General features: G+C 48.2%; 1 protein-coding gene across 8 annotated transcripts in view; it reads left to right on the forward strand.

The window, feature by feature from the left end:
- Positions 1-12186, forward strand: part of TTC7B (tetratricopeptide repeat domain 7B) — a 188274-nt gene that overhangs the window by 45818 nt on the left and 130270 nt on the right. For 5 of the 8 annotated variants that reach the window (XM_059688157.1, XM_059688174.1, XM_059688212.1 and 2 more), the window contains exons 5-6: positions 4797-4918; positions 5792-5815. In XM_059688157.1, the coding sequence (XP_059544140.1) occupies positions 4797-4918; positions 5792-5815 (146 nt within the window). The remainder of the gene's footprint in view (positions 1-4796; positions 4919-5791; positions 5816-12186) is intronic. The other 3 variants (XM_059688165.1, XM_059688189.1, XM_059688205.1) reach the window with 1 other exon arrangement.

A 12186-nucleotide genomic window follows, 5' to 3' on the forward strand; every position in this document is an offset into this window, starting at 1 on the left:
CTGCTGGCATTGGGATCTTAGCTGTGGAACTTGGGCGAGTTACTCAGCCTCTCTGTACAGTCTCAGAATCCTCATTAGTAAAATAGCAATAATAATTGCTAGAGCATTGCTGTGAGGATAAACTGATTTCACTCATGTTCTTCCCAGTCACTCTCTGTGCCTGTGTCACCTGACAGTGGAATCTGTCCTAATCTTAGGAGATTTCAGATATTTAGATAAAAATCTGGAGTATTATAAACACACTGTTTTATTTAAAATGTTAAAGAATTTTTAGGGGAATGTTAATGGGAAAAATTACTTTCTTTTTCTTTAAAAAAAATATATATATATTGATTGATCTCAGAGAGGAAGGGGAGAGGGAGAGAGAGATAGAAATACCAGTGATGAGAGAGAATGATTGATCGGCTGCCTCCTGCATGCCTCACACTAGGGATGGAGCCCAAAACCCGGGCATGTGTCCTGACCGGGAATCGAACCATGGCCTCCTAGTTCATAGGTTGACGCTCAACCATTGAACACCGCCTTTCTTTTTCTTGTGTGGAAGATAATGGGACGACATTCTGCCTGGAGTCCCTATGTGATATCTGGGTTCTGGACCTCTGTTCACCCCTGACTGTTTGACCTTGGTCCAGTCACTGCGTCTAGCTTTCCATTTTCATGGTGGGTCTGATAACTGCCTGACTGGTCTGAGGCTGGAGAACTCGTGAGTCTCTGTGTCTTTAGCTGGGATGCAAGGAGCTTCCCACGTGTTATTCTCTGCCCCCCAACCCCCCACCCTGTTCCTGATGTGGAGGCAGAGCCAAGGAAAACGTGAATACACAAAAGCCGTGGTCATTAAATATTTGTTCAGTATTGTCCTTGTTATTTTAGGGTTACAGAGACATCTATTAATGTTTTTCTCTGATAATTTGTTCTCTAAAGGGGAATAAAAAATAGCTCTAACATTGTGTACATACAATAATTTAATCAAACAAATGGAATTAGAGCAGATAGAATTAGAAAGGACACAGGATGGCCTTGATTCGTTTACCTGCAGGTGGTGGCATCATGCCAACAGCAAATAATGTTATTTGCCCCGCAAGGAGCTTCTGCTGGTGCCGTGACAGGAATAAAGATGACTTCATCCTTGACTCTCCCAGCGCGAGCCCTGCGTTTGGCAAGTGAAATCATGTCCTTGTCCTTCGCAGGCATCAGCCCACCAGCTGGTGCTCCTTCTCGAGCAGGGGCTGTGCCAGGGCGGAACCCTACCTTCTGCTGACAGTTCATTCCTTCACACCCTCCAGCAAAGGAGTTGCTGCTAAATTACGGGACGTCCACAGGCCTGCGTGGGGCTGTTTCAGCGCTGGGGTTTTGAAAGAAACAACTGGGCCCCAACGTTGTAGGGTCCGGCCCAGATTTCCTCTGCTCACCAAGGAGCCGCCCAGCGGTCAGCAGGGCCGTTGTTATGCTGTGGTTATGATGTCCCGCCTCGGGAAGAATGTGCAGTGACATGGCTGAGGTGTTGGATTCGGAACTGGATTAGACTAAAGTTACTGTGTCTTGAATTCAAACCAGATGTCCTGGGACAAGTGCTCGGTGCAGCCGTGAGAAAGGCAGACCGTCACTCTGGAGGTCCACGGGGCTGTGCTGTTGGCTTTCAAATGGGAGACGATAGCAAAGGACAGAGCCTTCCTTCCCATCCCTGCCTTTTCACTGAAGCCGCAGCAGCGGGTCACAGTTCAAAGCTAGGCAGCGTATCTGAGTGAACACTGCCTTCAGAGAAGGTCAGGAATGACGGGCGGCCGTGTGCTCCGACTTGGAGGCTGCCGTCTGAGTAGCTGGAGAGGAGGCTGCAACATCCTTAAAGCTGCCTTAGAAAAGTCTGGAAAAGTTTCATTTTAATTGTTATATATGCTCAGTCAGTCTTTGCCTTCATAATTGTATAGCATTAAAGTATTTTTAACCTGTGTTTTTTCACTCAACATTATATCAGGACCTGGAAGTGTTTTCAAGTTGTATCATAGTTGTGTCATAGGGTGGGCTCTATGGTATAATTAACTTACTGTCAGGTGTAACCGCTTGTTGGGAATAATGCTGCGATGGGAACTTCCTCAGATAGTGTTGTCCTTTGCTTCACATTGTTTCTGACGGGCAGGTCTCCAGAGTGGGGTTATGTTTTAACATTTTCGTTACTACATACTGTGCCCACTTGCTCTCTACAAGTCAGGCTAAGCTCCTCTACCTTTGGCAGTGCAGGAGGGGAGTGGTTTTGTGCAATCTTGACAGGCTTGCTGTACAAAAGTCATTTTGCTGATTTGCTAGGTGAAAATGGTCCTTGCAGTTTTAGTTTTTGCATGTCTTGGACTATCAGACAGGTTGAATTATTTTCATCTATTTTTTTACTAGCTGTCTCTTTTTTTCTTCTTTTTTATTGCAATACTAGTGGCCCGGTACACAGATTCATGCACATTGAGAGGAAATTAATTAGAAGAAATATTTTAATATCGCTATTCGCCCTTTCTCTATAATAGAAGTGTCAACCAAATTCACGATCGACAATGACAGATTGAAACACACGTGTGCGATTGGCGCCAGCGAGAGCTTTATATGTATCGCGCATGTGCAAGTCAACGTTTATTTTTAAATTGCCAGTGCGTGTCATATGTACCTGCTGGCCAGTCGGTTGGATGAACGGCCGGTCAGCCACTTAGCTTTTTATATAAATAGATTATAAGAAGGTGATATGAAGTATGAAATATGAATACTGTATCTTAATTTCCTCATCTTTACTGTGAATCAATAGATACTGTATAAAGTTAAAATATGTAGGATAAAAGAATCACCTGCTTTCTCTCATCTCTTTCACTGCACATGCACACACACACACACACACACACAATATGAGATATTTTAAACTTTAGAGAGACCTCTTATGAACTATGTGGGAAAAAAACCACATTTTTCTTTAAAGTTGAGTGATTACTTTGGTCACACTTTAGTTTCTTCTATCAGTTTTCATTAAAATTACATGTAATGGTTTAAATTTGAACACACACAGAACACAACCTCAGTTTCTGCAAAATGATTTTTATCTTTCTCTCCTGATAACAGAGATATCTGGACTATCAATCAGTGCTAACTGGTTATTTCTGTGGTAGAATTTTGAGATGATTTTAAATTTTATACTATACTGGATTGTTTTGCTTTAAAATACTCATGGCATTCTTTGACATTAACAACTATCCTCAAAAGCCCAGGAAGGATCATTTTTAAAGGTGTCAGAGCTGGACCTCCACATGGAAGTAGTTGGATATATGAGTCTGGAATTCAGAGGGCAAGTCTGCATTAGGGATGATAAATGTGAGAGTTGGCAGCATGTAGCTGATTTTTGAAGCTCAGAGGGATGCATGAAGTCATCTTGAGAGAGACTTAAGGGAGAGGGGACAAGTGCTCAGGTCCCCACTGTGTGCATCTCCATCACTCGAGGAGGAAGGGTGGGGGAGGGGCCTGCATTCGAGCCAAAAACACCCATGCCTTTTGAGGTGGGAGGAACACCTACCTGTTAGCACTTGCAGATGTCGTGAAGCAGCCAGGCAGTTGTGATAAGATGCTGGGATGCAGTGCAAATTCAGGGGTTGCCCACTGGGTTTCATTCCAGGACATATTGTCCATTTGGGTGCCTCCTACTTTTCTTTTCCCCAAACCTTGCAAGTTAGAGAACTAGCGGTTGCTTCAACTCCACTTGGAGAGTAAGTTCAAGACCTCTAGAATATTTGGGGGTTTGACTAACATCTGGGTCTTCAAAGAGCTCCTGACTTCCAGTAGATGCGGTCAGTGTGTTTAGAGAGCATTTGTATGGATTTTTAAAAAATACGTTTTTATTGATTTCAGAGAGGAAGGAAGAGGGAGAGAGAGATAGAAACAATGATGAGAGAGAATCATCGATCGGCTGCCTCCTGCACCCCTCGCCCCCTACTAGGGATGGAGCCCGTAACCCGGGCATGTGCCCCGGCTGGAATCGAACTGTGAACTCCTGGTTCATAGGTTGATGCTTAGTGCCTATGCCAGCTGGGTGTATAGATTTTTAATGAGCCACAGCGGCTTCTGTTGCATGAGTGCTGTATTTGGCTTGTGAGTTTAAAGAGAGTGGCCTCTGTGTACATCACTGTGACCCACTCAACTTATAATCCTGTCTCCTGATTAGTAGGGTGTCTTTCCTGCAAGGCTACAAACCTAAGCTTTTAAAGCCTCCTTATCTGTTGACAAGAGGTCAAGTGCGGGAGACTTGATGCTTAGGTTGTTTTTCTCAACTTGCCCCTTGAGAACAGCCAACTGCTGCCCAGCCCACAGGCCTCAGGCCAGTGCCAGTCACAGCACTTCTCAGCCCTTTCTGAGCTCGTCAGGCTCATGTGGGGCTGCAGCCGCATCTGCCAGCCAGTGCGTGACCTTGGCCTCTGGTGGGCGATGACTGTTTCTGGCCGTTGCTGGGACCTGCTTCTGTGCCATTCCGCCTCTCTGTCAACATCCTGGCATTCAGAGCCACTCCGGCTCGAATGCTTCTCCTGGCACCAGGCACGCATCAGCGTCCTTCACGCCTCAGCCCCCAGTGCCAGGAGGGCCACACCTGTCCCCAGGTTGCTTGGTTGCCTCCTGTCTCTCAGTCGTCTTCTCTGTTTTCCTGATCCTGGCACATCTGCACCAGGGCCTTTGCACAGATGTTTGCGTTTTCCAGTTGTGCACTGCATTTAGCGATAGGGTTTGAAGGACGTAGACTTGGATGTGGATCTGATTAGTTTTCCGATTTTCTCCCCTTCTAGGTAATACTTACTAATATTCAAAACAGAAGCCCTAAGCCTGGCCCTGCTCCCCACGATCAAGAACTAGGTTTTTTCCTAGAAACAGGACTTCAGAGAGCCCATGTCCTCTATTTCAAAAATGGGTAAGCCTTCTTTATTTTTTCATCAAGGTCCTCAAGAAGAGTAGAGAGCCTTGTAACACTGTCTTCAGTTTAGTTAGTATAACAAAACTGTTTAAAATATGAACTATAATTGGAATTTTTTTTTAAAAAAGAATGAACACAGGCTCTTTTTTCTCTCCTCACCTGGCTCTCTCAGTTTCCCATGAGATTTGAAGGTGGGAGGAGAGGGTGGGGGGCTCCTGTGTGAGTCTGGGTCACAAGTGTGGAGCGCCAAGCCCAGAGGGGGGTCTGATGGGAGCCGCGCTTTATGCTGCCTTCCCAACAGGGGACCGGGACTGCACAGCCCCCTCCCCGCCCTTCGTTAGGGGAAAAGGGAATGAACGGGAAACCCTGGCACACTGGCTCATCTTCCTCGGAATGGCTGATCAGTTCAGAGAACCCAATTTGCCAGGTCTCTGACGGTTTTCTTTTTTTAAATATGTCTTTATTGATTTTAGATAGATGAAGGGAGAAGGGAAAAGAGGTAGAAATATCAATGAGAGAGAAACATGGATCACTGACTCCTGCACACCCCCTACCGGGGATCAAGCCCGCAACCGGGCATGTGCCCTGACCAGGAATCGAACCCCGATCACCTGGTTTCTAGGTCCACGCTCAAACACTGAGCCACACTGGCCAGGCTCAGACAGTTTTTATGAAAGTGAGCGTGGCTGTGATGCCACACAAGAACGTTTTCTACCTGAGCTGCCTTTGAAGAGGGTCTGAGAGCCTGAATGTAAGGGAGAGAACTCTCTAATGCACTTGATGTTTGTTTTCTGTGTTGCTCTTATGAGAAATGCCATGATTCTGTTCCGAATCTCTTCAGCTGTCCCTTGTTTTGACATTATGCTGCAGGATAGATGTGCATGAAGACCAACAGTAGGTATCGGTTCCTCGTAGCTCCTGCTGGGCTGTGCATGGAGGCCCAGAGGCCTGTTCCCTTCCTCTAGGACGAGGCCCAGCCTCTGGATACATGAACAATGGAGTTGCTCCCTCTTCATTGTTACGAGCTTCAAACCTTGGGGCGCAGCTCGTGGAAGTGGGATTCCATCTTCCTCATGGCCCAGAGCCACACACATCCAATGTCCACTGGCCTATTTCCCAGAGCCTGTTAAACTATGGGCAAGGCCTGCTGTGCTCTGAGGGCCACTGGCTCAGATTGGCATAGTTCACACCAGACACCCCAAGGTTTGGAATGGCTTGGTGGCTTTGGCACTAAGATATGCTCAAATTGGATCTCATCTTCCATTGATTGAGATTGTCTGAGCGATGGTGCATGCCCTCTAAGCTGAGTTTTGCTGTTTTACTAGTAGATAGAGGGAGAAGGGAGGGAATGTGGAATTTTTTTTCTAGTGGTCTGTTTTTTCTCCCATTTTCACAATAAATGGTGGTCATCACAGAGGGCCCCCCCACCAATACCCTCCTTCCCTCTAACCTGTGAGCTGTGTGGTGGATACGCAGTTTCCTGGGGGCTCTCGGGGGGCCACACCCACCCCTTCCATGGAAAATACTTTGTGTGAGATTGACAAGGATGGGCTGGGTAACACGTTTTCATCTCCGAAGGCTGTTTGTTGAGGAGCAGCAGGGCCACTGGGCTCTGACCTCCTGCCATGAGACACGGCTGCCCGCTGAGCCCAGCTGAAGAGTAATGAGTCTGAGAGGTGTGTTATGTATCACGAGATGATGGGTTACATGCCGGGAATTGCTTACTGGCTCATTTCTCATTTTACCCAAGTTCAAGGGGGTTCCCACTGATGTGGCCAAAGTTAAGGGACTGCTCAACTTGGAAGCCTTTGCTTCTCTTTCCTTGTCCATGCCCTTCTCTCTGGGCTCTGAAGACCCATTGCGATGGCATTGGGCCAGCCACTCCACAGTGTGCCTGCGAGGGCAGTGTTCGGAAGGCTGGGCTGTGCAGCAGTGACGAGGGGTTACTTTTGGGGGAGGTGGAGGCCAAGGCCAGTCTCAGGACCACAAAATATTCACGGAAGGAGAGAAATCTGTGGGAAGTTTTGGTCAAGCCAAGTGCCATCAGGGTTCCTCAGGGCCCAAGGGCCACACCGGGGGTCACTTGTCAGTGGCCGCCTACAGGCAGCATCCCTGAGAGCAGAGGCAGATGGGGCAGCTGCTGGTGCCTCCCCTGGCTCCATCTGCTGATGTGTCTGCTCCGTGCTTGTCTCGCACCTTTTGATTTTCTGCACTTTAAAAACGGGCATCTGGGAGCATGTCGTGGTCAGGGTCTGACTGATTCCCAGGGACAGGGAAATGCATTAGACAAGAGTTTTGCCCTAAGAGGCAGAAATGGATAAAGCACATCTGTTTCTTTAAAAATATACTTAAAGATATTCGGTTTTTTGGTTGTCATCCCCGAGGATTTAAGGAATTGTAGTAATCACTTTTATTCTTTCATAATTTCCCATCTTTTTCAAGAGTGAGCACCAAACTAGTGACCTTGAGTCTCCTTCAGAGAGAACCTGACCCCTGGACCAGTCCCTAATCCCTAACCCCTCCTAATCCCTCAGACCCCAGGGATTGTGTACCAAGCACTTGGCCTTCATCGTCCTTGCTCCTCATGGTGGCATCTCGTTCATGTCCTTTGCCACCTTTGAGGTCGGCAGTATAAGTAGCACGGCCCCTGTTTTACACACGGCGACCTGACTGCGGGTTCAGTCCGTTTAGCACTGCACCCCTGCGGCCACTCCGTGCGGAGGGGCTTGGTTGGACCCTCAGACAGTGGCTTTGTCCAGCGCCTGCCTTCTGTGAGGGAGCGCTTGGGCGCTGGTGCGAGACCCCCCAGGGGATGGTTCCCAGCCTCCGCTGATTGGTGTTTTCTTGCCAACTTTCCCTCATGCCTCATCTCCATGCCACAGATCACCTGTTTCTCCTTTCCTCTCCTGGTCCCTCTGCTCCCCCTTTTCCTCACCCTCTCTTCCCTTCCTCCCAGCCCCGGACTCCTTTCTGGTTGCTGTCCACCCCAGTGTCCGGGCGGGGCTGACTTGGAACACACTCACATCTGCTTCCAGCTGTGTCTCTTCTCCCTCCGGGTGGCAGCGGCAGGCCTATTAAGGATGAAAAAAAAGTCCTGCTCAGGCTCTGCAGAGGGTGAAGTCAGAGAGCTGTAGCCTCAGAGGACCAGGACGGCTGCCTCCGAGGGTCTCGCCTTGCCTCGCCCACGGCAGGCACTGGGCTCGGGCAGCAAGGGCCCTGGGGCCAGAGGCCTGGGTTTGGGACCAGCGCTTCTCCTCACCAGGCAAACGTTTCTTTATCTGCGAAATACGGCTAACCCCACCTACTTTAGAGCCGTGGCGAAGCACAGATAAGAAAACGCATGAGGAAACACCGGGGAGGCATTGGGCAAACAGCAAGGGTCAATGGTAACTTCCCACGTTGGCGTTGCCCGCTGACCTTCCAGGGGGACGTGGGACCAGGTGAAGGTCAGGTTGCAGCGGAAGAGGAAGCTCACGAAACAGGCACCCGTCACTCATTGCACTGCTGAGCCTCGCACTACCAGTGTTCAAGGAGCGGCACTTGTTCAGGCGGCTGGTTTAAGCGGGCGCTGCTGACGATGCGTAACAGTTAGCTAGGGTAACACCTGATAACAGTATTCAGAGGGGGCGCTGACCGGGCTGACGCAGTAACATTGGATGTTATTTGGGCGGGAAAACGACCTCAGCGTGGGGATCCCCTCAGCCTGAGAAGGAGAAATGTCACACACACACACACACACACACACACACACACACACACACTCACACACACACACTCACACACACACACACACACCGTGGGTCTTTGCAGCCAGAATTGCCAGAGAAGCGTGGGTCTGGGAGGCCACTTACTTCCTGCGAGTCTTGATCTCAGTGTCACTTTCTCGAGGGCCCTGCCGAGCACCCCATGTAAGCAGGTGCCCTCTGTTACCTGCTCTCACTGCACACATTCCTTTCCCAGTACTGACTACGATTCGTAACTCTGTACATTGGTTTACTGGTTCATTATCTGTCTCCTTTACTAGACTATCTCCTCCCTGAGAACCTGGGTTATGCTCCTTAAATTCACCAATGTAGTACCAAGCACAGTTCTTGGCAGGTAGCCACACTCAATCAATACTTGTTGGACGACTGAGCAAACCTACTATGTGCCAGGTCCTGTGCTGAGAGGCTTACATACCCTGCAGGGTGTGAGGAGGCCAGTCTGCTTGGAGTGAAGGTTTATATAGAAGTCTGGGGATTTCTTGAGACTTGGTTAGATGGAGTGGGGCCAAGGAGAGGACTGGATTTGGAAATGGGGCTATCAAGGATTTGCCGTTGGATGGGTTATGTTTGAGATGCCTATGAGATGCATAGCTGAGTGGAATTGTTAACTAGGACGATGTATGAGCACAGAGGGGAGGTTGGAGCTTGAGTTATAAATCAGGAGTTTCATCACATTGGCCTGGATGAAATCAATAAGGGACAGAGTGTAGCGAGGGAAGCAAAGACTGCCCAGGACCCAGCAATAGTCGGATGTTGAATAAAGGGGAGGAACTTGTGGAGGGGCTGCCTGAGGTCAGAGGGACGCCATGAGGGTGTGTCCCCGGAAAGCCTACAGGGGAGGATGTGCCGGGAGAAGGAAGGGACCACGTCTGTGTTGAATGGTGCTGTGATATTAATAAGGGCAAAGACCAGGGCATTGGAGTGGATAACATGGAAGGCATGTGACCTCGATAGACTTTTGGTGGATGGTTTAAGAGCAGAAGCCAGGTTGGGGAAAGAGAGGAGCAAATGAAACAGGAGGAAGTGGTGGCATTGTAGGTAAGTCATTTTCAATAAATGTTACTTCCTTGTCCATTTTAATTTCTAAGGTAGACTTCCTGCTGGAGGGATAGATGGTGGAAGACTGAAAACCAGGTTAAGGAATAGAGAATTTATCCTCCAGGTGTGGAGAGGCTAGTGGATCATGAGGCTGGGATATCAGGAAGGGCCCAGAATCGGGTGGTTCATTGGGCAGGAGTCCAGTGCCAGCAGTCATCTGTACCCTTTCAGTTGGCCGTGGCTCATTTTACTTGTTTTTTTTTTTGGTTTTTTTTGGCTAGTGGTGACATTCCGACCTGAGCAGTTGACTGAGAGGAAGATGGGGGTGATGGAGGATGTGTGGAGAGGGAGAGGGAGGGCCAGGGAGAGAGTCCGTGTAAGGGGACGACTTCCTTTACTGCAGCAGCTCAGGAGGGAAGCTCATTGAACAAGCTGAGCCTTGCAACTGGCCAGCCAGGGCCACCGTGGTGAGGCCACATGTCACCCAGGCAGTCATGCGTCTGGAAGATGTTGATCAGTGTAACTTACTGTGCTAAGCACTTCACATTTCCCTACTCAGGGAAATGTTTGTAATAGCTGAAAACCCAGGAGCTCAAATGTATGAGAGCACATTTGTTTTAGTTGCTGCCCTTTATAGATGAGGAATTGGGTCCAGAGGAATCAATGACATTCAATAGTCATTCGGTAATTTTTTTAAAAAGTCTCTATTCCCTTGTGCTTTTAAAAAAATGAACAGTAGCTATTAAAAATGTTTTTATTGATTTTAGAGAGAGGAAGGGAGAGGGAGCAAGAGAAACATCAATGATGAGAGAGAATCATTGATTGGCTGCTCCTTACATGCCCCCTCCTGGGGATTGAGCCTGCAACCCAGGCATCTACGCTACTGGCAATCAAACCATGACCTCCTAGTTCATGCGTTGACACTCAAACCACAGAGCAACACCAGCCGGGCTCATTCAATAAAGTTTTATCAAGAATCTCACTAGTTACACTGTTCTAAGTGGACAAGTCAGACAGTCCCTGCCCTTATGGGGTTGACATCTTGGTTGGGGAAATAGTCAATGAACAAGGCAATATGATTTACTCAGGGCCACACCACTGGTGGGTGCAGAGCTAGGACCTGCACATCTGCTGACACCAAGTTTAAGTTCTAACCACCCAGGCCACGTTGCCCACACTCAGTACTCTCTTCTTAAAAATGGAGTACTAAGTAGCATGGCTCCAAGGAGTGCATTCCACTCAGAGAATAAGAACTTTTAAAAGCCAGTCCAGATGTAATTATTTATGTCAGAAAAAGTGTCAGCCAATTTTCTCTGGTTTGTTTAAATGTATATTGGTCAGTGGCTCAGTTGGTTGGAGCATCGCCCAGTGTTCTAAATGTATATTGGTCTGGCTCATCCCTGAATGCCACCAGAACTTGAGTATGGAAACAAAGGAATCTTTGTCAGTGTTAATTCTGGATCTCCAAGACCACTTCCGGGATGAACCATGGGGGCCAGGTAATAGCTTTCAGGGCACTTCGTAAGCGCCAACACGTAGTGAGGGTTCAGAGTCCTGTGCCACCTGGAAGCGTTGTCAGTGTTCAGGAAGGCGGGTGGCTCCGTGATGGTCTGTCCTTGGCTTCAGCAGAAGCACGGGGAGGTCATTCTAGGCTCCCCAAGTGGAGGGGCGGGATGGGCGGGGCGGGCATCTGTGTAGTCCATTGTGTGCTCCCTACCGGAAGTTCAGTTTCCTTTAGCAAATAGTTGACCCCCTTTATCCACTCTGGTGCCCCCAGGGTCATTTTTTAACATAAGCAATGTTGCCTAGTAACATAATTGACATTATATCTTTATTAGGTTTCCAGGGAAACAGAATTGGAAAGTTAACCTAAAGGCCAAATTCTCAAGCAGAAGAGGAAAGGAACTTGTTAACCCTTTGTCCTCATTGTATTTTTTCCTGATATAACTTGTTTACTGTCTGTCTCCAATCACTGGAAAATAAGTTCCACTGGGGTAGAACTTTGTCTGTTTTATTTGGGGAGGGATCTGTATCTAGAGCAGTGTCTGGCGTACAGTTGGACATGAATGAATGAACGAACGAACGAACGAACGCATTTTCAGCTGAGATGCTGTGGCTCACAGATGCCTAGCAGTATGTTTTCTTTAAGTGTAGTTAATGCAACTTACATGTATTGAAAGCTATCTATGTTTATTGAACTCTGTGCTAGGCCCTGGGATGTAAGGATGAACAGAACCACCTGGACTGGCTTCATGGGGCCTGCTGCTCTGATTGCTGCTTCTTGGTGGGAAAGAGGGAGAATGTCACCGACCATCTAGGTCTTCTTGCATATGATGTCCTTGTGTGAAAGGAGGGTGAAGGGGGCCGGGTGTCAAATGATTTCCTTGATCTCAGGAACAAATAGCTTTTCTGGGTCATAGGGACCTCTGTTTTGTGCCCTGTCTCTGAGATTGGGGGGAGGGG

Source organism: Myotis daubentonii, chromosome 1 (assembly GCF_963259705.1).
Source record: "Myotis daubentonii chromosome 1, mMyoDau2.1, whole genome shotgun sequence".
In the NCBI taxonomy this organism is placed as follows: Eukaryota; Metazoa; Chordata; class Mammalia; order Chiroptera; family Vespertilionidae; genus Myotis; species Myotis daubentonii.